This window comes from Melanostigma gelatinosum (genome assembly GCF_949748355.1).
Source record: "Melanostigma gelatinosum genome assembly, chromosome: 9".
Classification (NCBI taxonomy): Eukaryota; Metazoa; Chordata; class Actinopteri; order Perciformes; family Zoarcidae; genus Melanostigma; species Melanostigma gelatinosum.
Window position 1 is genome coordinate 22387067 of NC_136642.1, and position 23571 is coordinate 22410637.

Here is a 23571-nt window from a genome sequence, read left to right on the forward strand (position 1 = left end):
AGTTCACAAAACATTATGAACAGTGTCATTAGTTCCCTTGCATTCATATAACAAAAGAGGAAAGTAGGGCGTGTCTCACCATCTTCGTCGTGCTCATCGTGCTGCCCTTCTGCCTCTGCATTTTCCTCTCCCTGTTCCTCTTGGTCGTCATGATGGTCTTCCTCACCGGCTACTCCTTCTACAACTTCAACCTAAAAGACAAGCAAAACGGATCCTAAGAGAGAAAGCTCGGAGGCAAGACAGAGCTATTCCCATCCTCACCTAAAATGATACAGTTATAGGAATGGAAATTAAAATATTCATCCAAAACTCTTGGAAACTAGTCACTAATATACATAGATTCACTTGCATGCAAAGTTCATTAAGGCCTTAATGATTTTATAATGAGGCTCCCCACCTCTTCCACATCTGCTGACACAATGTCGTCCTGCTCCTCGTCTCTTCCTCTGACAGGCTGAGACTGGCTGCTGCGCCGAGGCTGGGGGTTCCTGATGATATAAGAGGCAGCTGTCTGACTGGAGCTGGGGGGAAAACATGAAGCACAAGACCAGAAGTCATTATAGCTGGCGAATAAGAAAAATCAAGAACCTTCTGCTGCTTTTGGTTTCCTCTCTCCAAGTCAAAATCTATGTGAATGACTCAATGATTTCAAATGTTTCCCATCTTTGCTTTTCCACATTAGCATGGGGCTCTTACCCAACTAACTGATACAATATGAGCACATTTCAATCTTCCATAGCACAGTGAAAATAAAGAAAACAAGGGCACTAAAACCCAACTGACCTGCTGGACTGGTCGGGTGAGGGTCTCGGAGGCAGCGGCTCCACAGAGAAGAGCTCCTCGCTGCCCTGAACGGCGTCGATGCTGGTGCTGGCCAAAGTGAAGGGAGCAGTGGGTCTCGCTATGCCCATTCGCACCGGCACAATCAGCGACTCGGCTACATTACACAGCTCCTCCACAGCGTAGGGAAGTAGCGCTTGGAAAACCCGTCGACATTTCCCGATGGGCTGGGGGATGAAGTTGCTAGGTGAAGAAAAAAAAGAAAAAGGCAGAATGTTAAAATATTTTTGCAATAATAATAAAACAAATTGTGTCGAATTGATGTCACTGTATGGTAGAATTGAGCGGATGTAACTTAAGTTACAATTAATTCCTTTGGCCTTTGCCTTGATGAAATGTGTTCTTACTTTTTCTTCTTGGATGAGGCCATCTCCACGCTGAGGATGACGAACACCCGGGCGACAGAGCGCAGGAACCTCCTGGTGACATTGACCGCCTCTTCTCTCCGGCCCGCAGTGTACTTGTTCTGCAGCTCCTTTACTAGTGTACCCAGCAAGGTGTCTATAAACTAATACACGATAACAAAAACCACACACACTGATGACCAAAATACTTACAAATGCACTGGCGTGTTAACAGCAATACAAACTGAAGAAAATGCATGACTGGTAATATTGAGGCGGTTGTATTTAGTGTTTTCCTCAGAAAGAATTATTCAGAAATGGAAATTTTGTGGACCTGTGTGTCAAATAAGTGAAGTCGAGGAGGACAACAAGCATCTTGTTGCTGACGCAGACTAACTGGACTTACAGTGATGTCAGGAGCACACTTGACAATGAGGCAGTGGGTGAAACAGTCAAGGCGAATGGTGCCACTCTGCTGATTCAAGTAGACCTGCTCTTCAGGCAGGAGGTGGGCAATTCTGCTGCTGGCACTAAGTCTAGGACATACAAAAAAATTTTTAAAACTCTAAATACTTGTGCACACTCGGTGAAGCTCTTCTTACCAACCACATGCTACTGCTGTGGGTGGTGTTATGCAGGGAGACTTACGGGTCTTTATTCTCCTGAGAGCCAAACATGATCATAGACTTCAGGGCGTTCCAGTCCTGCAGGACCCTCTCCAGAGCCAGCTGAGCAAAGCGGGGAGGTTCTAGATCGTGGTCTGGCATATCAGAGTCTGAAAGAGAGGAAAGAAGAATGTTGTCGTACATCAGGTGCCTCAGAGCAATAACGTTTAAAAAAGATCCAACCGAGCTCTAAATAACTGATTGTTTAAATTTGGGTAACATGTGAGGGGATCCTAAACCTACCCTCTGCGTTTGTAGCCTTGCGGTTCCGGTCTTCTCTGATGCGTGGTGGTCTGTACTGACAGTGCTCAACGCTCTGCCTGGCAACAGTCTGCACCAGGAACAGTAATATATGCTCTCCCCTACAGATGGAAATAAAGATCTCTCAGAAACAGCACTTAAGCCACACTTGCACAATATCAAGCATCTTCTGTGTCAAAATAATACAATCCAGCTGATTTAGTTGGAAATGCCTGCAGGTATTTGGCAATTATTAAGGACACAAAAGATAGAACACTACTGCAGGTGAAGTAGAGAGTAAGGCCACACAGAGATCAGAGGGGTCTTACCTGCTGTTGGGTGTTGTGACCAGGTTGGTTGTTGTGAGTAACCTGTAAAGCAGATCCAGTCGGGCAGCCTTCTGGCCGGCGATCAGCGTCTTACACTTACATTTCTCCCAACAGTCACAGTATGCTGTGGGAGAGGTCCTCTTCAGCCTGGGAAAGAACAGAAGTTGAGTCAAGGTGATGAAAAGCAACAGTAAGAAGGATGTAAACCTTTCACAAAGATCTAATGAGGCCACGCTCAAAGATTAGACTTACTTGCAGTCGTGTCCTTTGTGACACACCCTTGCACACTCAGTGCAGCAGCAGAGGGACTCCAGCAAACCGCAGGTCCGACACTCAAAGATATCCTACACGCAAAGTCATTGTGATGAAAAATGTGAACTTTCATTATACAGGGTTCATACACATCTATAATAATATATTTCCATGACAAAACGTTCTGGGTTTATTTATTTTTCCAAAACTTCTCCAGCCACCGAAATCGCTATTTTTCAAATTCCGTGACTTTCAAGAGTTTTGTGATGACCGTATGAACCCTGATTATACATTAAAGCAATTAACAACAACGAGTGAGGTTTTACTCATGAGGTGAAACAAACGAGGAGTCCCTGAAGCTACGGAAGTTGACCTGGCAAGCAAGGAGCAGTAATCAAGTAATGTTTTGATCGCCGTTTCTTTTTTGGGCTTATCAAGTTCTCATATACATAACTGTCTTTTAAACCTTATAATTATCAAAGAAAATTCCCACCCTTAATCAACACTGGTTAATGCCGCTATAGAGTGGGCTACAACACGGCACTTTTTCCTGATGAGTGCTTTTCCTCTCATTTCAGTGGAATGATATCCTCTCGGGCTGACCTGGTTAATGTGCTCAGCTCCAGTCCAAGTGAAACTGCAGGTGTCGTTGCAGCAGAGAACATAGAGGGGCGAATCATCTGGGTTGGTCCCCGAGGGGCAAATCATCTCCATGAACACAGAGTCTGCATCCTCCTTCTCCACAATGCCTGCGTCACCCACTGCGTTAGACATTTGGAGGAAAATATGGAAACAGAAGGAATGCCAGTTACAACATGTAGTTGTAAGCAGGGCAGCTAAATAGGTCAGGATTCACATAACACGCAGATAACCTCCAATGTCCCAGCTGCTACCACACATCAGATTCACAAAAAGTGATGTTTTTCCACAGATGTGCATGATACTAGGCAGGCATTTCAATACAGGTTTGCAAACTAACAGTCCCCATTCAAAAGACAAACTGGTCTACAACAGAAAGATGACATGTTAACGTACCCTTGGCCATCTTCTGAGCAGCCTCCAGTACAGCGATGGCTGCTGGGTAGGCTCTCCCACTGACTGCCAGCATGAATGGGGTCATTCCACGGGCATCCCTGTCAAACAACAGCAACAAGGACATACATGAGGGACAGATAAACAGGCAAAATAAACACAGAACGGCAGATAAAGACAAGAAAGTGCATTCGTTTTGTGTACAGTAAGCACTGATAAGTAGTATCATATAGACATAAAGACACGTACTTGGCAGAGAGTAGCTCCCGTAGGCGTGGCCTCAGCACAACACTGTCACACATCAGCTTTAGGATAAGGTGGGCGTTGGCCTTCCTGTCTTTAGAATCAACCACAGAGGGCTCAGCGGACAGCCCTGCTCAAGTGGAGAGGACAAAGCATTAGATGACAGACGCAACACGTTGACCACGAGTATGTGAAAACACAAGGCACACAGTATACAGCTGAAGGACTGACGGTACAATGATACGGTATAATGAATAATATCAGAAGGTCATATCAAATGTATTCAGAAAGAACTCAAACCTTTTCTCTGCTTCTCTACAATATTATTATAGTATGAACTTAATAACTACATTTTAGGAATGTCAGTCACAATTTTAAGCTGCCATACAAGACGAATGCAATTTTAACATCAAAAAACAAATTGCATTTATCTTATTTATTGTCCCAAATCCATACTATATACCCTTTATGATTCTATGAAGATTTGGAGTACGAGGTGTGTTCACACTAGAAAAGTGAGAAAACAAAGAATACTCAAACCAAACAATACTAAATACGGTGGATTTTTGGTAGAGACGTTGATGCACGCTACTCTCCCACAATGCAATGCACAAAAAGAAGCAGAAGATTTGCTCACAGCTGGAAAGTTTGCAATAAATTGTGGGTGGTGGTGCAACAGCTCCAAATAAATCTTGGAAAACAAACAAATATATAATATTTATAATATAAATATAAGAAACGAGTATTAAATCCTAAGAAAAAACATTGATGTCTCTTTGTGAAGTAGTAGTACAACGTGTGTAGAATCAGAATGTAGTATGGGTTTGGGTCACAGCTCGTTCCTCCTCTGTGGTGAAGAGGTCATGTACCTGGTATGGCGGAGGTGCTGGGTCCCTGGCTGGTCCCAGTGGAGGCGGTGGTGAGTGAACCCACAGCTGGGGCTAGAATGAAGTCAATGTCACCGTCTGTTGATTAAATAAAAACATTGTAGATTGTAGATTTCAATTCAGTTAAGAGACACTTCACCGCAAAGCATCATTCAATCAGGCAAAGTAGAGTTAAAATCATAATTACACAAACATCATAGAACAGTTGTGGAAGGCTGTTTAAGACTGACAACTGTGGCAAAACAACTCAAGAGGTTGCACTGGTGTGGGTGGGCTGTTACATAGTACCAGTGAGAAGATTCAATACAAATTCAGTGTTTATACTCTTGATTCATTCAGGATTGTATGGCTTTGGAAATCTTTCACACGCTCTCGACTGCACTGTGGCAAAAGTAGAGAAAGGATCTAGTTTTTGGCTGGACTACCTCGCAGTGACACCGTCACTGTACTACAGCGATGGTTTCATTTATATTCTTGTTGCAGTTTTGTCTGTCTGAAAGGGCTCTTTAGAGCAGACAAAGATTATCTAAATTGTACAATCTTGTACAGATGCACTGACCAGGGTCCATGGGTGGGGGGTCAGGGACCCAGCTTGGTGGGGCAATGGGTGGAGACACAGGGTCTTGGTGGTCGCTGGATGACGGGCCGGACTCATGACGGCCGAGACCTGCAGCTCTTAGAGACCTCCGCATCATCTCCCTCAGACGAAGCCTGGTGATAGCACAAGAAAATAAAACTGCAATGACGCTCGAGTTTCCACATTACTGGACAACCTTGGATGCAAAAAGACTCCTTTCTGATAGGAAGTGGTTTATTTACCCTCTGCTGCTGGAGGAGCCGGTCCTATTCCCAGAACTGTTGCTTGACACCACAGAGATGGCGTTGGCAATTGCCTCCACAGCAGATAGACGCTCTGCAAATGTGTTTCTCTCAGACCTTTCAGCTTCTGGAATGAAACAGCGTGGTCACTTTGCATAGAGAAGAGAGACTTGGGGAAACAGGCAATCAAACTGACACAGCAGCAGACTCCACACGAAACATTTTGTGTTGGGAGAAAAAGTTATTTTCTTCATTTTCTAATAAAGATGGCAAAGTCCAAAACAGAGACACTGAAGAATAATGTGACTGTAACAAAGACATCAAAATAAACTACGTTTGAGATCAGACTAAAATATTAAAACGATTCATTATGTCAACATTGGAACTGGCTCTTCCAACATCGATCGTCTCTGAAGCAGCAGCTTACCTTCCTCCTCTTTGGTCTCCTTGTTACTCACGGGGAAGCACACAGAGACGGCAGCGTGGAGGATGTTGCGGTTCCCATCGCAGCGATGATCCAGAAGTGCCCCGAGGGCCTGGCTGCCCTGATCCAACAGGAAAGCTTGCTCAAGGTTCACCAGGTACTGCCGGCACGCCTCGTAGTCACAACGCAGCACGTGCTGCATCAGCGTCTGTTTCTGAAGGGCACAAAGACGACGATGTGAGTATCAATTACGATCGCTCATTTGGACTGCAACTTTCAGACAGATTTATGGGGAGGAATCTAAATCAGATTTTCTTTTTTACATTGCATTTATAAAAAGGTTGTGCTTACCTCGACAGCCATGATAATAATAGCAGCTTTCTTTTTCATTGTAGAGTTAGAGGGGAGGTTGGCCAGAGAGTGCACTCCCATTCCCAGGCTGTTTATAGGTAGCAGGTCCAACCAATCAGGATCTCGAATTCCACCCATGCAGTCTTTAGCCATCGGGTAGATTGTGCCATTTCCATCTCGAAGGATGATGGGAGATTCCTGGGAGAAAAACAACATTTTAGATTTGTATGTACGAATGCGTGTGCAAAACTGCAAAAAACACATGACATATTTGGGAGATTATCTCACCTGTCCTGCTGTAAAGATGGCCACATTGCGCTCACTCTGACCCAGGAAGGCCAGGTTACTGGTGGGGAAGTTATTCTCCTGTTCAGCTTTGCCTGTGGCCAGGTCAAAGATACAGTACCTCACCCAGCTACCGGTTTTTAGCACTGCATGAACTCCTGGAGGATGGAAAGATGTTGAAAGGTTGGAAATACAAATGTACAGAAAACTACTAAAAAATGTATTGAAAAACTTTATCACGTGTACTCTGACAGAGCAATGACGACATAGACTCACCTTTGGAGTCAACATTCACGGCCAGAATCTCCGCCTTTTCTGGGATACAGAGCTTTTTAGGTGTGCGCTGAAAACAGTCGGGAACTTTAGGAGTCCCACCAGTTTTAACCACCTGTCAGGAGCAGATTGAAGGAGACAAAAAGTTGAATCGATGTGAATGTCAGGAGAGATTCTCACACCTGCTCTGCCTGCAACTCTGCGCCTCGCAGATACTGTGGATACTTTTAAAAGCCAGCTCAAAACCCACCTGTTTAGGCTGGCGTTTGTGTAAAAGTAAACCCATGTCCTAGACCTGCTCTTAAAATATGTTTTACATTTTTATTTTATTTTTTATTTTATTTCTTAAATTTTCTCTGTGTAGATAATTTATTGACCCTTGGGTCACATTGTGTTTTTTATGCTTTTAAATGTCTGCTCTGTTAAGCACTTTGTGATACTACTGTCTGTGAAAAGTGCTATATAAATAAAATTCATTCATTCATTTACACTGAACTCTAAATACTGAGATGAAGACGAAGAAACTTGGATCAATTAATGTCTATACCTGCAGCTCATCTATTCGGAGGAGCCTGCAGTCCTGCAACAGCGATGATGGGTCTGAGTCAGCGGGAGCGGGAGCGGGAGCAGCAGCAGCAGCAGCAGCAGCAGCAGCAGCAGCAGCAGCAGCGGTCTGGTTATTCATGCTGCTGGATGTCCCTGGAAACTTCACAGCAACATACGCTCCATCCACTTTAAGCACCTAGAACATAGTATGAAGGTGATACGTTGTGAAATGTCAGGACAAACCAGGGACACGTGATTGATAGCAGGATCGAGTAGCCATGGACTCAATCACCAGCTTTACTTATTATTCAAAGATGTTACCACATTTGTAAACATTGATCTTCTATGCACTGCCACATTTCAGATGCACCCACCTTTCCCACAGGGACGTTTTTAACGTCCTCCACAAACACCACCTCCCTGAGCGGCCACTGCTCCTCGTTCACCTTCTCCTCCTCTTTGGGAGCCGGGGTGGAACGCCTTCGCTCTGCAAGTAGCGAGGCATACTAACGGTTAGTCCTTTGATCACAGAATAATCAGATAAGGCACTTATTGGTATTCACATCTAGTGACTACAAAGAGTTCGGCATCATACACCCGACTAGGACAGTACAAATAATCTGGTGACCAGCTGGACCAGGGAAAAGGACTTATCGGGACAGACAGCTGGCTGTGGGGTTCATATAAGGGGAGGTTAAAAAAATAAAAAGGCAACCAAAAAACACCCCAGCTGGCCAAACACAGGAAAACAGGCAGAAAAAGAAACCTTGCTGATAAAAGCCTGCGCACCATCTGTTTCAAAGTCGAAGGAGTAATGAGAGCGCAGAGTGAGGAAGAAATTGGTTCTGTGCCCGGGAGATAGAGAGGAAAGTTGAGAGACGAGTGTTGTTGTGAGAGCTAGAACTCAAGAGGGAGAGACGGAGATAGAAGAAGCTGACGTACTGTAGGGCAGCGAGGCACTGCTAGCTATGGAAGAGGTATCACTGCAGGTAGATGCCGGGGAGGGGGGGGGACCCATCTCAGTCTTCACCAGCTCTGGCTTGCTCTCCGTCCTATGGATTAAGACCAAGATACATTCTGTAACCACGGGGACTGAAGTCTACGGCTTCCAATTGTGGTTAAAAGTGTAATGAAATAAGATTACAGAAAACAATTCATATACAAAAATGGACGGCTTTTTTCTACACAAAATGAAACGGACTTGATTTCCTGGGTCTTGGTGGTCTTCTCCATGCTCTTGAGGCTCTCTGGTGAGCGCAGCTGGAACCGGCAACTGTCGTTCATGTTCCAGACGGACTCCAACAGGACGCCCACTTTGGGAATCCCAGCATTGACAGAAAAGGCCACTGCGCCGGCATGGTAGAGGGGGTTATTCCTCAAGCACACCTAAGGACAGGAAGGGAAAATTGATTTTAAACAAACCGCAAGGCTCATATTGAGCTCACGCCAGGACTTAAAATCTCAAGACAAACCTGTAATAATCATTAGAACAGAAACAGAAGAGGTGCTTAGTCCAACGCTGACATACAAGATAACAACACGCCCAGGCAAACGACTGTCTTACCTGTGTTCCCACGGTGATGTTTGGTATCGAGGAGATGCCAGCGCTGGACTTTGGCTTTTTGTTCTTGGCTCTGGCCTTTTCAAGCATCTTCTTCCGTTGACTAAAAGGCACAACCCCCCTGCAGACAGACGACAAGCATTGAGACATTCGTACCTTTCTCCGACAATAACCGTTCTTACTTTTAATTGACAAAGACATCCGTATTGTAGCCTCTGCTAAATGTCTCGTTATAGCATCAAACGCAGAATCTTTCCCCATCAATAACCCTGTGAAAGAGAAAAGTGTAATAACCTATCGTTTTGCGTGTGACTTTGATGGACACCCCCGCTACACCTGGCAGGATAACAATGTTATGGTGACATTCGTGAGGCAATGTAAAACATAGAACATAGAATCACAATTCCGTTCAATGTGGTTTAGTGTTAAGACAGTTTTTCTTCTCACCACCAGTAGAGGCTATTCTCCAGCTGGACACACGTGTAGAGCGCGCAGCAGTGCAGAGACACCATACGTTCGCCCTGCAGCTCAGGGAAAGCCTGAGCACTGTGCTCCAGCTTAGAGGCCACTGTGCTCAGTGTGTCGTCCACCCAGGTTGCCACCTATACCCCCCCCCACACACACACACACACACACACACACACACACACACACACACACACACACACAAACTTGAGTTAATGGATAACTCATTAAATCTTTGTAGTGCAAGGATGGCTGGTTAGTCACTATAGAAACGCATCTTTAGGCAAACAACATCCTCTGGTTACACAACTTATCCTGCGGTCGAGTGCTGCTACCAAGAAGGAAGCTGAGCACACGTGTCCTCGTGTCAGAGGAGCAATCATAGTCTACCTTGTTGGTCTCTGTGGCTACAGTGGCTCTGATGCTATTGGCAGACAATAAGGTGATCTTCTCATTGGCCAGGCCCAGGAAGGACACACGCGGGTGATGAACGGAAGGATTCTGATGGAGCAAATGACAGAAAGGTGAAATAAATGACCAGTACTTTCTAGCCATTAAGCATGCTACGACAGTTTTTGAGTCATGCCATTCACATTGGTTGAATTCTCCACCTGTGCATTCCTGTAGGGTTCAGGTTCGCTCCACTTCCACTGATACAGCTCTCCTTTGGAGCTGACCGCCACCAGCTCTGAGAACATGGCGCCGATGCTCACAAATTTCACACCATCCTATAAAAGAAAATTAGAGATCTCAGGAAGTGTCAGGTGAAGCAAAACTTAACCCAAATTGTCCAATGAACTGAATCGGCTACTAGCGGACGTCAATCAAGTTGCAGCAACATCTCAAGAAGGAAAACAGAAGTAGTTGAAATGACGTAGTAAAAGGTTTGCATTTCTTTGTTTTTAAATAAACATTAAATCGACATTTATGTTTGGGCTCCTCCTACCTTGTCGGGCCACCACTGGAGCTCCTCTCCCAAGGAGACGGGGCTCTGGACCGGGATGCTCTTCTTGTCCAAGCTGGGCTCGCCCTCGCGGCTGGTGGAGCCTCGCTCCGTGTCGAACGAGGCCCCATCCAGCCACCGGCGCTCGCGCAGCCTCAACACGGACTCACGCTCGCGCAACAGCTCGGAGTCGCGCTCTAAGGGAAGAAGGAGAACTGGTATGCAATAAGGTCACACCAGTGGGATAGAAGTAAGCCACTCTCTGGGAAAGACCCGTCAACATAGTTTTAAGGAAAGAGAGAGAAAGATACGATTCTTTAGAATCAGAATTGCAGTGCTGAAGATTGAGTGAGTCTAAATTATACCAGTGTGCACGCCTGTATGCTAAAGTGTGAGGTAGAAGAGGAAGTGGATGGACAGAAGGAAAGCATGCATGTGGGCTAAAAGTGAGCTAGGTAGGTTTTTAGAATAGACTTAAAAGGGTCCCTGTTAAGACAGGTGGGCCTAGCGGGCCTTTCTCAGAGAGCTCACAGTATGCACTACAGCCATGCAGCACACAACACCAAACATTTATAGCCAGTAACACCAAACACCCAGATTAGAGATCAAGCTAAACAGACTGAAGAGAAAATTTACAACAATATAAAGCCATTGCATTTACATTAATATTCGTAAGACAGCTCAAGTATACATTTAACAAAGAGGAAAAACATTTGTATTTTCTTTACATTTGCCTAAACATTTACATTTTTGTCCTAAACAAAAAAACCTTACTCAACCTCTTACCCATGGCAAGGTTTTTCTTGCAATATATAAAAGAAAACACTGAAAAACAAACATACTGCCTTGCTTTTGCAAATTGTATGCTGTTGACTTTTCTTTTAATAAGCCATTAAAGATCCATCCTCAGAACAAAAACAACCAGAGTCCCCGAAAGCCTTTCCTTCACTCGGCAGAAATGAGTTGTCGAGTTACCTCTGGAGGATCCCAGGCGAGACAGTGAGGAGCGTCTGAAAGAGGGGTAGCCAAAGTAGCTGATGTCCTCAGAGAACATAGCATCAGCGTCAATGATCACACTGGGATGGGCTGAGTGGATGTCTGCATCCAACAGGGACATCAGGTCCTCTGCGTGGGACCAAGGAACAAAAGGATGCAAGGTTTCACTCACAATAAAAACACATTTGTTATTTTTATGAATTTGGCAAATACTGTCAAGACCATTACAATGATCATTTTATAACTATATTACTCTTCCAAACAAGCCTAAAGTATAATACATTGAACTGCTGCTCAGTCTGAAAAAAGTGTCTTGAAAAAAAAACACATCACGTTATATAAGCTCTTGTCCTTTTGTTTGACAAACCTCCAGGGAGGTAGGACTCGCTGGCTGTGTCGTCTCCATCATCTCCATCTTCATCATCCCGGCTCAGCAGGTTGTTGACGGCGAGGTTGACATCCAGGTTGGTCCGCTGGAGTTCCCTAATGATCACACTCCTGGACTTCCCCTGGAGGACTACCTGGGCCTGGCGGAAAGGACAACAAAGTAGCAAACACATTTATCGACACTCACTTGTGAATGCAGATTAGCGGGTAAATGTGCGCTGTCAACTGTACAATTTGTTTCAGTACGGAAAAGGCTATTAAACCATTTTTGGAGTTTTTTTTTTTTTTTATATGTACACATGCTGGGAAGTTGGTACCTGAGTGATGAGTTCTTCAGGGATGACAGAAGCTGGTATGACTGGCTGAGGCTGGCTACCCAGCAGGCCCGAGCCGCGATCCCTCCCTGTACGGATCACCCTGGTCTGTCGGCGGGAATCGCGAGCTGCCGTCGATGACCTCCCCGACGTGCCTCCACCTCCGCCACTGCCTCCGCCCCCTCCTCCTCCGCTGCTGCCACCTCCAGCTCCGCCTCCCCCTGCTCCTCCCCCACTTCCACCTCCTCCGCTGCCTCCGTTTACACCAGAGCTCCAGCGACTCCTGTTACATACAGTGCAAGGCCATGGTCAGACACAACCGCCATACAAATAACAGCATCTGACTAACAGATCAGACTCAACACGCGCACACGTCATAGACTTTGTGACAGCGGAGACAGGGCAGGCCGGACTAATAGGGTTTCACAACAGCACCATTTGCAGGAAGGGAGAAATTAAATAATGGCAATCTTTCTAATTTAATCAGGCATTATCAGAGAAAAAAGCTTAGACATAGTATGATGATTGTATTATGTACACATTTTGGACGTTTCAGCTATCATCTTGTTCCTGTTCAACATTAAACTGTAAGGAACTCAGTTCTCCAGTGGTCAACACAGCAGAGTCAATGAACATGGCCATGCTCTTTGCTCTTTGGCGGACACATTTTATTACATTTCACAGCACCCTGAAGGTCTCTCTTCAGAATGACAAACAGTGTGGGGAGTACACCCCTGATCCGCTGCAGCGTGAGCGCTGCGCTCTCTCAACACTGAGCTTTCACAGGACCGTTTGGTCTCTGTCAACCCTGCCAGAACTTACCCAAGGGTGTTGCCTGCCAGTCTGCCCAGTGTGTCAGAGCCAGACAGGAACCAGGGCGGATCACTAGTCCTGCCTGGCCTGGAGCTCCTTCCTGTCCCTGAACCACTGCTCAACTTTGAACTGGAAACAAAAGATGGGAGATCAGTTACAAACCTACAGAGGTCCCACACAGGAACCAATGACCTCATTTCTGACCTGGGTCAACAGAAAGTACATTTACCCAAGGTCTGTCAAATGATACCCCTCGGTTCGGGATTCATTTTGTGTTTAATATTACATTGTAAAAAAGGTGGGGGCGTATTTTGGAGACTAGCATGGCAACACCCTTGGGAATCAGAATTGGCTGCAACCCGTTCCTCGTTCAAGACTTTCCTCTTTTCAAAGTTCTTGGGGTTTTGGGGCTGCAACTGCTTTCTCCTATTACAACCTCCTTTCTAACAGAATGCCTTTAACCAAAAGCAGTTTACTTGAATATTCTTAACTCATGTGCTCTTAATATAATTGGTATAACTGGTGTTTTGCTGTGCCGTGGGAACTGAATTATGACCATTTTGCCAACATTTCGTATAAACAGGGACTACAGTGACACTAAATTTAGACAAGTCCAATAAAATAATAAATCATTTAGTACCAGATAGTAATGGAAGACAATGGGATACAGAAATGGGGATTCAAATTATTCAAATGCAATACATACAAGCAGCAAAATCAGACAACAAGCTGACACAATCCCAGAGGATATTAGACCTCGTTCAGTGAGCCGACAAACTGGCCAAAGACGACCTGCCACACTCTTTTCCATCGGCTTCCCAGCAGCCCACAATGGTGCCGACTGAAAAACGATCACAATGTGAAAACCAACTCGTCTGTGTCTGTGGCAGGGAGCAAAACGAGTGCTCTGCAGAAACGTTTGGAGCAAGGAGCTCCTCGGGCCTTTACAATCTGATTCACATGCATATTTAGCAGCTAGAGGGGCCTTGAAAGCTCTCAAATCACTGTTGGATGTTGTTCTGCTGGCAGGACATGGACAGCTATCAATGAGACATTCATCAAAAATACATACTCTGAGCCAACACAAAAAAAAGAGCAGCTAGAGAAAAAAAAAAGTATTTTAATTAGATCGCAACCATAAAGGCAACTGGCTTTTAGAAAGTTACACAAACGAGTTTTATTGCCGTTGGTTGTTTGGTGTCAAGATTGGAATAAACCCAGAAGTATTTAAAAAAAAAAAAAAAAACATCCCTGGAATGCGTCTAACTTTAAGGAAGAAAAACAGCTCTGTGGTAAGAAAGACTTTAGAGGCATCATCAACATAACAAGCAAACCCCCAAAGCATCCCCCAGCCACCCAGCTGCCTGTTGAGGACTCCTGTTGGGAACAGACCTGCATTTTCAGACACATGTCTCACTCCTGCTGGACTGAAATCTTTGTAGCAAAGAGCCCGAGTATTATTCTACAAGTGAAATCATGTCCTACAGCTTCATACTCGGCCGAGCGGCGTCGCAGCAAACCCCCCCCCCCCCCCCCATCAGTGAGCCAGAGCGTGTTCAGCGCATCTTGTGCTAGACATCTCCCCAAGCAATCTGTTTTACAACTCAGTGCCAAAGCTAAAACAGTTTCCGGGACGGATCCCATCATAAAGAGGTCTTTCACCCATCGCTGCCATCCGGTTTGCTGAGCTCCAGGCGGTCGGGCTGGACAGCGAAGCTGATTCTGCACACGCGTCCATCCTAAAAGAGATGCATTTATGGTTTTCAATGTCACACATTTGACGAATGAAAATTAACTCTATGCCCGCACTGTAATGCGAAGGCAAATCATCATATAAGAATTTGAAACGTATATCAAGCCAAACATAAAACATAAAGCAAACAACTCAAAAACATTTTGCCTTTCACATCTGAGTCTACAGGCAGATTACTGCTGTGCATATCAGTTTATGCATGTCGGCAGTGCTGTATACGGGAAGATATAATTCATTACTTAGATTAGATTAGACTTTAAGATGAACACGCTACTGTGTGTGTTAACTCCACACTCATCCGGAACACACTTCCACCTGCATGCCCCAGTTCACTGACATTTCTGTCAAAAGCTGAAATAAACAAAGGAGGTCAATGGCTGCATGCCTCTTCGATATGTCTGTAGCCCTGTTCAAACCTCACTAGCCTAATTGAAGTTTGTCTGGGAAGCAGACAAATCTGCGAGCTCTTTAAGTTTAACGCACTCATTTACTATCTTGAGGCTCATCTCTGCCTACTCTAGTGTCATTGGTTCCTTACTCAGCACTGGGTCAAATGTTTCGTTGCTTTGATTGGTTGTAGATCTATCCAATTGCGTCCAGGGTTATTTTGGTCTACACACATTGATAAGACGTCTTGGAAATCAAAAATGAAATGAGAGGTTCCAGACTAATGTGCGATTTGGTTTGGCGACTGGGGTGGTGTCCTGAATACAAACACATCAAATCCATCAAATCCAGTCCACCCATGAAATCAAAGAAGCAAGTGACCAAGTGTTTTATAGCAAAGTCAGAGGTCATGTGATGATAGTGACCGGGTTTAAACTGAAATCTCCATATTATACTGTACTGTTTTAGTGGGCAATAAATGAACATTAAAAATACACTCTAGATCCAGTGTTTCATTAATGCTCATGATGTAATGTCTCGCAGCATTACCTCAAGGAGAAATCCAGCGTGGTTTGGACCAACAACACACTGTTTTAGGGTGGCCTGCTCCAGCAGACTGAGGTGTGGATGACTGCATTCGAAAAGGGGGGAAAAAGTACAAAGACAAATGAGACGATATAAAGAATGATTATAAACAACATCCCGTTTACAACAATTGATCAAATGTGACAAAAGAAGTGTTCCAATGTTGACACAAACTTACCTGTTATAGCTGTATTTGTTGAGCTTCTCCGAGACTTCCCGGAGCCTGAAAAGAAGAACACTGTTAATGCAAGTAAGACCAGTTTAATAACCAATTAATGCAGATGAATGTTTGCAATTCAGAAATGCAGGGCTGGAATGTAATTTAAAACATGAGCCACTGATGCACAAACCATGTTTATTTCATCAGATTTAACTGTCAACATTTCACCCTAACACACACCATTAAGATGCTTTTCAAATGGCTTCAACTCGTGTGCATCTTTGCTATTTATCTGGTAAAGCGTAGGAATCCTCAGACATGTAGAATGAATCACTTAAACACGATAGGCAAACAAATATGAGGCAAATTAGGATTATAGCATCTGTCCCAGTCTACGGTATCAAATGATTCCATGGTGACAAAATGGCTTAAAAGAGGAGATTGTTTCGCCTCATCAGCTGTGACATATGGCTGACTAACAGCAGGATATCAGAGCAGAGGTCACAGCCCAAAGTGTCTGCGAAACTAATCTGATGATGCCAGTAATGAAACCTCTGAGGAAGCTGTACAGAAGCATTTAGCTCTGGTCATCGATGACAATTTCAATTTTCGGAGAAACGTTTTTCCGCTGTTAGTTTCGTATGTCAAACGCAATGACCCTTTAGTGCCTTTTGCTCTGGAGAAGATGAAAGCCAGAGAGGCCCGTCAGAGATATTTCAAACACTGTCACGGCATTAGGTGACTGCATTGATCCACAAATAATCCAGAGTCCAAAAGTGATTTATAAAACACTGTTTCCAAAGCTATAAAAATATTTTTAGAATAACAGAATTGTACGTTCAGTGGTTGGACGTGTCTCACTACGATGCTCCTCGTCTTTTTTATCAATTTAAAAATGAGTTTGGGGGTTTTGTTTTCCCTGAAGATTCTCTCTTTTATACTGATGAATACGTCCAGACTGTTTCATGTTCATCCATGCCATGAAGTATCATGTCTGCCACCTAACATTGTCCATGCAGAAAATGAATAGGACTGCTATTTCTGAGACCCCTGCCACCCAAAATATCTCCCCCCCACCTCACTAAATAGTACGAAGCAAGTGTTGAGCCAAAATAACACATAACGCATCGAAATATACCCAAAAACTATACATTAAATTATTTGTGAAGGATTTCTATTTACCAAACATGCTTAACCACATATGTGGTCTGAGATGTATTGCATCCTGATTCGTGTCTAGTGTCAAGATACATACATCAACTCTCAACTCCTCAACCCATTTGTTCCATGCTGTCATCTTGAATTTATACTTCTGCAAACCGTTTCCTCCACATGTGGTCTGTCATTACACAGATATAGAAGCATTGGGGCACTTGTAGTGATGAGTGACCGAACTGAAACTCAAGAAGAAGGCAAGAAGGCGAAAACTCATCCTCAGTGGGAAATGTAAATGCAGTGCAGTTATGTGTACAATTTAAACACAATTTACATGTTAATACCAGTTGTAGGCATTAAGATACTGATATATACATAATGTTCATGATTACACAAAAAACAAGCCTTCAAAAACGTTGTCCATGTAGGCATACAACCTAAGCAGAATGTAAATGTATTCCACTGCTTAATGAAGTGTGCCCTCGCACTGACAAACATAAAACAATTTAAAATCGCTAGAACTTGTCTGAGATGCAAATGGTAACGGTAGAACTCTCCTCACAATAGAGTGGTCTCACCTACGTCACGATCTCCTTAGTTACGAGGTCTGTCCGCCATGTTGGAGTACATACAGATCCTACATGGCGGCGAGTAAACAAGGAAGTGCGGCGAAAATACCATACTCTGAATCACTGGAAAGTGCATCAAAGGTTCGCTACCTGGCCAAATTGAAGGTTATTGGTAACTTGGATCCCTATACGATGAGTGCAGATCGTTTCCGTGCCGATCCTACTTATCTTCCATCGGTAAACTACGGCAACATCTACACGTATCTCGTGAACACCCCCAGTCCTTACACAAAAGACGAGTTGGAGTGCTACAAAGGACTCAACGCTTATAATCAGTTTGTCAGTGGATGGGTCCGAGACGTCAAAGCAACGGTCGTCGAGAATTCTCATCTCGTCATTGGAAGGGTAAATATATACAGATCTGGTCAGATATTTAGCAATATTCAATGTTTACTCAGTACAAACAGACACGTGTGTTTGTTTACATTGTGTCATTGTGTGCGTGTGTGTAGGAATTAACTTTAAACTAACCCCTAACTTCATCCCCCCCCCTCACACACACACACACACACATATACATATATATATATATATATGATCTGACGTTAAACTCATATCAAGCAACGCTGAGGCTGCATCTCTGTGTTTCGCCTGTTGTACACGCTCGACACGTCTCTGGTACCGACTGCTGTCACGGGCCGATGAAGCTTCGGTAAGCTTCTCATGTCCAAGTTTAATTTATATTTCCTTTATTAAATACTGTTCACAAACGAATTTGTAAATAAAATCACTGACCACTTATAAAGTGATCCGCACATACTCTAGTGTACGCCAAATTCCATTCCTTTATATCTCGAGAGATGCGTGACAGCCATTTCTCGCGACGTCGCTTGGATAGCTCCTTCGTGTCATTTCCTTGATGTGTAATGACCGCTGGCAAACGAAAGAATGATTTCTTGTCTGTCAGCTCTGCTGCCACAACCAAAGACGGCACAAAAGTTCACCATGATCGATAGGTTATGCGACTCAGCCGTGCATGCCAGTGGCTTTGTGTGTACTCCAACATGGCCGACAGCTAAAACTGTGACGTCACACGAGACCACTCTATACAGAAGCACATTAAGAGCCCATGCAGCAGTGCAAACACTACAGGGAGGTAAGAGAAATGTACATGCAGCATCCAGGTCAGTCATTCGCTAACCCACCCATCAAACAAATGGCACCACTCTAGCACAGATAAAGTCTACCCTCCCCAACAACCAATTTAAAACAAGTCTCACTAAAGCACAGCAAAAAAATGTATTAAACATCCATTGCGCTACAGGGGCAAGCTACTTGGCATTCCACCGTGCTAGACTTACGTGTCAAAGCAGACCTCAGCTAGGTCAAGCAAACCACTGGCATGTGGTTGAGGAAATCTGACCGGATGTTCATGCCAGGCAATCGCTTCAAATAAGCCAAGCTGGACCAAGCCTTTTAACTTCAGATAGAGGCACTTATCTGCTTTGACAACTGTAAGTTCCTTCATGGGGAAGGGAGAGGAGGGGGCCTCCCAGCAGCACATGGTGACTGTAGCATGCAATGGCATGCATGCCTGGGGATGAAACAGCCATGACCTCTTTAAGGAACCAATGGTCCAAACCACCAGGATGTTTGAGCAACTTTTTCCAATAACCAGCAGAGTAACCAGGCTTTCCTGTCAATCAAACCAACAGCTGGACCCCCAGAGTTAAGACAGTACACCAACCTGCAAAAAGCATTCACATCCTCTGAGCCTATACCCGGTTCTTAATCCCAAGGTCATTCTAAAAACACTTCTCAACCTCATTAATCAGTTCAATCTCAATGGATGATATGAATAGGTTTATCATAAATCACAGGTCGCACACAATTTTCTGGGCATTTTGTCCAACTACTGCTGTCCCATGATCTCTTCAGTTTCAAAACATGTTCCTAAAGAAGCTCCATTAAACGCAGTGTGATGCATGCCAGCAGCATGTCCCTACTAACAATATTGTGTGCAATTGCATTATCTGTCCCGAGTATGCTCTAGGTATTTGGGTAACAGTGAAGAAATGAAGTGTGAGATCACGTGAACGCTGATGAGTCCAGCATCGATAAACACTTTATAAGCCTCGGCTGGTCCCCTTACTAAAGTAGACAACAGGATTAATGTGAATGCAATGTTGCTAACTGTGCCTCGCTGCATATTTTAGATATTTATCTCTGTACGCGATGTTCAAAAAGGACAATTGTGAAAACATTATTTCCGATGTTGCTAGCGAGTAAATTGTGTCGTTAAACGTTCGAGTACACAATTCCACAAAAGAACACGAAACACAAATATTTGGCTTTGTCAAGAGCGTGGCAGCGAATTAGCTTGCTAGCATTAGCAGCTAGCTATCCGTTAGCTGACGTTAGCTACTTCATTGATCATGATAATCAACGAGGCACCCACAAAATAAACACTGACACACGTCAAAGGAGTACATGTGTGATTTGAACACGAAAACTCGTATCTTTTCAACAACGTTGTGTATTACGAGCCTTATTTCCCTCTCTTTTCCCATCCCCCAACCCGCATTGTCTATCTCAACTTTGACTGTGAGCCAATCCTTCCAAAGCAAGGAAACAGCCCGCTAGTGTTAGCTAACGTATTCGTAATATGGCCAGTCAATGGGTTAGCATCGAGCTAGCACTGGACCGACTGTTTAGGTAGCAGCAGGCTAACGAGGATTGTTCAAGATGCCGGGCCTTGTTTCAACCCTGGAGGGGGGGGGGGGGTCATTTCAATTATTTAAACCCGACTGAACACGAATGACAATGTCAACATCGGTCGCAATGACAATATCGAATACTATATACCATACCCCGCACGTCAGTACTGATTAAAATGCTTCTTTTCCACGGGCCGCAACAAAATACCTGTCATTGAGCTGATCCTCGGTCCCCGGCAACGGGTGAACCACGAAGTGTATAGATGTCATGGGGTCAATCCAAAATCACACACAGACGTGTGAACGATGTGGAAATTGTTCTTCTTTCGATTACTGTATATATGTGGATTCATAGGAATCGTTTGATGGCGAAAACCTTCGAGTTTAGATCCCAGCCTCCTCACCCACATGCCGCCATCTTAACTCTAGCAAGCTTCTTCTCTCTGTGTTGATTAGTGCACATGCAACCACTCCGCTGGTTGGACCCCGAGCACAAACAGGAAATGTGTTAAATTGGACGGGATTGGCCTCAAGAAGAAAGGCAAGACGACTGTAAGCACAAAATACTACACTTTCACACTCCAAAGTCTTTGTTTTCAGCCAGTTCTGCCGATGCGCCTGTGGTTGTTTGCATTTTCATGCACCTGCAGTCATTTTCAGGTCCATTATTGTTTCACAAAGGCCAAAGAAAGGATTAAGTATTACGAGGGACGGGACTCTTATCCAGCTAAGGCAATAGCATACAATGCAAAAGAAGCAAAGACAATAGAATAGGATCTCAAATAAAATAGTGATCTTTTCGGGTTCTCGTGTCTAAAGAATAAAAACGAGAATAGTTTGTGTAGTTACAAACCAGTACAGTAGATATTTAAACATGCTTATTTTTACCATCATGGAGGAACCATTAGGTTCACTATAGTAACATGTAATGTAAGCTTATGAAGTGCTCAAAATTGTATCTGAATACAGACCTTAATTCTGTAGTTATGGAATGAAAAATTGTATCATATTGCTAAATACAAAAAAAAGAAAAGTGAATGGCATGATGATGGTGTTTTTTGGTAAAAAGGAGTATCCACCAACTAAGACTTAGGCCAAATATTATGTCACCAAATATTAAGGGAACTACGAGGTTATACTTGGCATACTGTCAGCATTACTCTGGGAATGGAAAAATAAATCATGTGGGACCCTCAATTTAATGCTTCTATTCTTACACTAGAATTACATTTAAAACTGAACCAACTCAGGTCTGAGCTCTACAAAGGGGAGAGAGCTGGAAGTCTCTTCACACTGGGCTCACTCCCATTAAAGACTTTGTAAAAGTCTAATATCCCCACATCATCTCCTGGAAATGATTTAAGCAGCAGTGGTGCAAGCATGCTCCCCTGATTCAGAATAATAATTAAAAAATTGAAGGCTCAAGCGTGTAAAACTGACAAAAGAAAAGTCTACTTTGTGTGGCTGTTCTGGGCCCGTGCCCTGGATGTAAGAGTTACAACTGGCCCACCTATTTTACAACAATACACAACACAATGTGAGTTGTAGTCCTTTTATCTTCCTCAAGAAAAAAAGAGGTTTTTATTGATGGAGTATGGATGACATGCTAAAATAAAGTGATCATCCAGAATGAGTTTTGTATTTCTTGTGCTTGCACAAGTCTTTTTTTAGTAGCTACAATATAACACTCTCACACTCTCACCGTGGTCAGTTTGTTAAGCAAAATAAAAAAACAGTCTAAGAAGATAGTACCGGTAGATATTGCACATTTGAATGTAACCCAAAATCAAAAGGATGTGCAGCTAATCTTTGGTTGTAGTTTTCTTTTTTTAACCTACAGCCTAATCCAATAAAAGCCTTTGTCTCTCCACACCAGCAGATGGCAGGGTTTACCTTTCACAATGAGATCCGAATCAGTCCCAGAAATCCATGCTATATAGCATATTTGAGAGTTGGACATGTGCATTCGGGCACATCGTGGTATATACATTATAAAGGTAGCTCCAGACCTTTACATCCATTTGTCAAATATTTCTGTATATAAATAAGCTGTTAATGAAATGGCCTCAACATCTGGAACTGAAAGTGAGAGGTTTCTTATCAAAGTGGATGTCAAGATAAGATGAAATGCAGCATGACACAGAGAGAACATTTTGAGTGCCATAGGTCAGGTTCCTCATTTACTGTCATCTGCAGTTCCTTCTTAGCCAATGCAAAGAGTATTAACCTATTTTTAACCAAAACGACTGATGTATGAACTTTTCTTTTATCCAGTCTTGCCTGCAGTTCACATTGTCAGGACTTAAACGGAATAAATGTTTAGTAACAGTTGTCTGGAATCTTAATTTACTCACACAATACTTCAGTGTTATATGCATTGTTGTTCTTATGATATCTTGTTAAAATAATGGGCGATATTGCAGATATCATTATTTGGAATAAAACTGTCTTTTTTCATTTGATCGTTTGGCCTTTATTCTGCTACAAATGCCACGTCATGTACCCAGCAGAGACAAAAAGTTTAGGGTTAGGCTTTTTTTTCTCTGTGTTTACTGAGTTCAACACAGAGGGTAATGAAACCAGTTCCTCTGCCCTGCAAAAAGAAAAAAAGGGTGAAGTCAAACAACACCCCAGAAATCTGCCAAGCTATTTTTAGGTGGTTGGGCACTGTGTTATCAAATGACCTCTGGTGTTGAAGAATACGTGTCCAAAGATTTGGAGCCAGGAAAACTGCTCTGTCAACAAAGCTTAGTGGGTTTGTAGCTTTAGAAAACCAGTCAACATGCATTAAAAACACGATAGATCCTACTTAATGAGGTAATTAGTGAAGTTTCTGAGCTGTTGTGAAATGTACTTTAGTGTGTTACATCTCCCATGACAAAAAAACAAGAGAGTCCCAGAAGCTCAACCCTCCTCACCGCTGATAACTTATTAAACCGTAGACCAGTTGACCAGCAGCAGCTCCTGTCAGTCAGGGCAACACCAGAGGTATAGGTTATTCCCAGTGAGGTAACACGATCACCGGCTAGAGAGGAAGACTTTTAAATAACTCCTCTTAGTGCTGGCCGGGACATATCTTTACAGGTCCCAGGGCAGGACCGGCCATGAGGGGGGTAACTCTGCCTGTTAATTAACACCAGGTCAGTCCAGGTCCTCGGGCACAAACCCTCATGCTTCAAACAGATGCAAACGCAGCTTAAAGGCCATTTCCCTGGCCTGTAATGAGCTGTTCCCGC

General features: G+C 43.7%; 1 protein-coding gene across 9 annotated transcripts in view; it reads right to left on the minus strand.

The window, feature by feature from the left end:
* The window catches only part of ubr5 (ubiquitin protein ligase E3 component n-recognin 5), a 33398-nt gene extending 12645 nt beyond the window's left edge, over positions 1-20753 (minus strand). For 4 of the 9 annotated variants that reach the window (XM_079275353.1, XM_079275351.1, XM_079275350.1 and 1 more), the window contains exons 1-37: positions 20544-20753; positions 15913-15957; positions 15699-15780; positions 14672-14748; positions 13019-13138; positions 12200-12479; positions 11863-12022; positions 11475-11624; positions 10503-10714; positions 10168-10284; positions 9947-10057; positions 9539-9693; positions 9386-9427; positions 9095-9212; positions 8732-8916; positions 8473-8582; positions 7905-8017; positions 7532-7726; positions 6988-7099; positions 6715-6869; positions 6427-6624; positions 6079-6289; positions 5652-5778; positions 5392-5543; positions 4815-4910; positions 3952-4075; positions 3706-3803; positions 3274-3431; positions 2671-2762; positions 2419-2565; positions 2093-2211; positions 1833-1959; positions 1591-1720; positions 1188-1348; positions 784-1023; positions 398-521; positions 80-191 (exon numbers count right to left, since the gene is read on the minus strand). In XM_079275353.1, coding sequence (XP_079131479.1) covers positions 80-191; positions 398-521; positions 784-1023; positions 1188-1348; positions 1591-1720; positions 1833-1959; positions 2093-2211; positions 2419-2565; positions 2671-2762; positions 3274-3431; positions 3706-3803; positions 3952-4075; positions 4815-4910; positions 5392-5543; positions 5652-5778; positions 6079-6289; positions 6427-6624; positions 6715-6869; positions 6988-7099; positions 7532-7726; positions 7905-8017; positions 8473-8582; positions 8732-8916; positions 9095-9212; positions 9386-9427; positions 9539-9693; positions 9947-10057; positions 10168-10284; positions 10503-10714; positions 11475-11624; positions 11863-12022; positions 12200-12479; positions 13019-13138; positions 14672-14748; positions 15699-15780; positions 15913-15957; positions 20544-20605 — 5017 coding nt within the window. In that variant the 5' untranslated portion in view covers positions 20606-20753. The remainder of the gene's footprint in view (positions 1-79; positions 192-397; positions 522-783; positions 1024-1187; positions 1349-1590; positions 1721-1832; positions 1960-2092; positions 2212-2418; positions 2566-2670; positions 2763-3273; positions 3432-3705; positions 3804-3951; positions 4076-4814; positions 4911-5391; positions 5544-5651; positions 5779-6078; positions 6290-6426; positions 6625-6714; positions 6870-6987; positions 7100-7531; positions 7727-7904; positions 8018-8472; positions 8583-8731; positions 8917-9094; positions 9213-9385; positions 9428-9538; positions 9694-9946; positions 10058-10167; positions 10285-10502; positions 10715-11474; positions 11625-11862; positions 12023-12199; positions 12480-13018; positions 13139-14671; positions 14749-15698; positions 15781-15912; positions 15958-20543) is intronic. The other 5 variants (XM_079275355.1, XM_079275354.1, XM_079275356.1 and 2 more) reach the window with 2 other exon arrangements.
* Positions 20754-23571: the final 2818 nt, after the last annotated feature.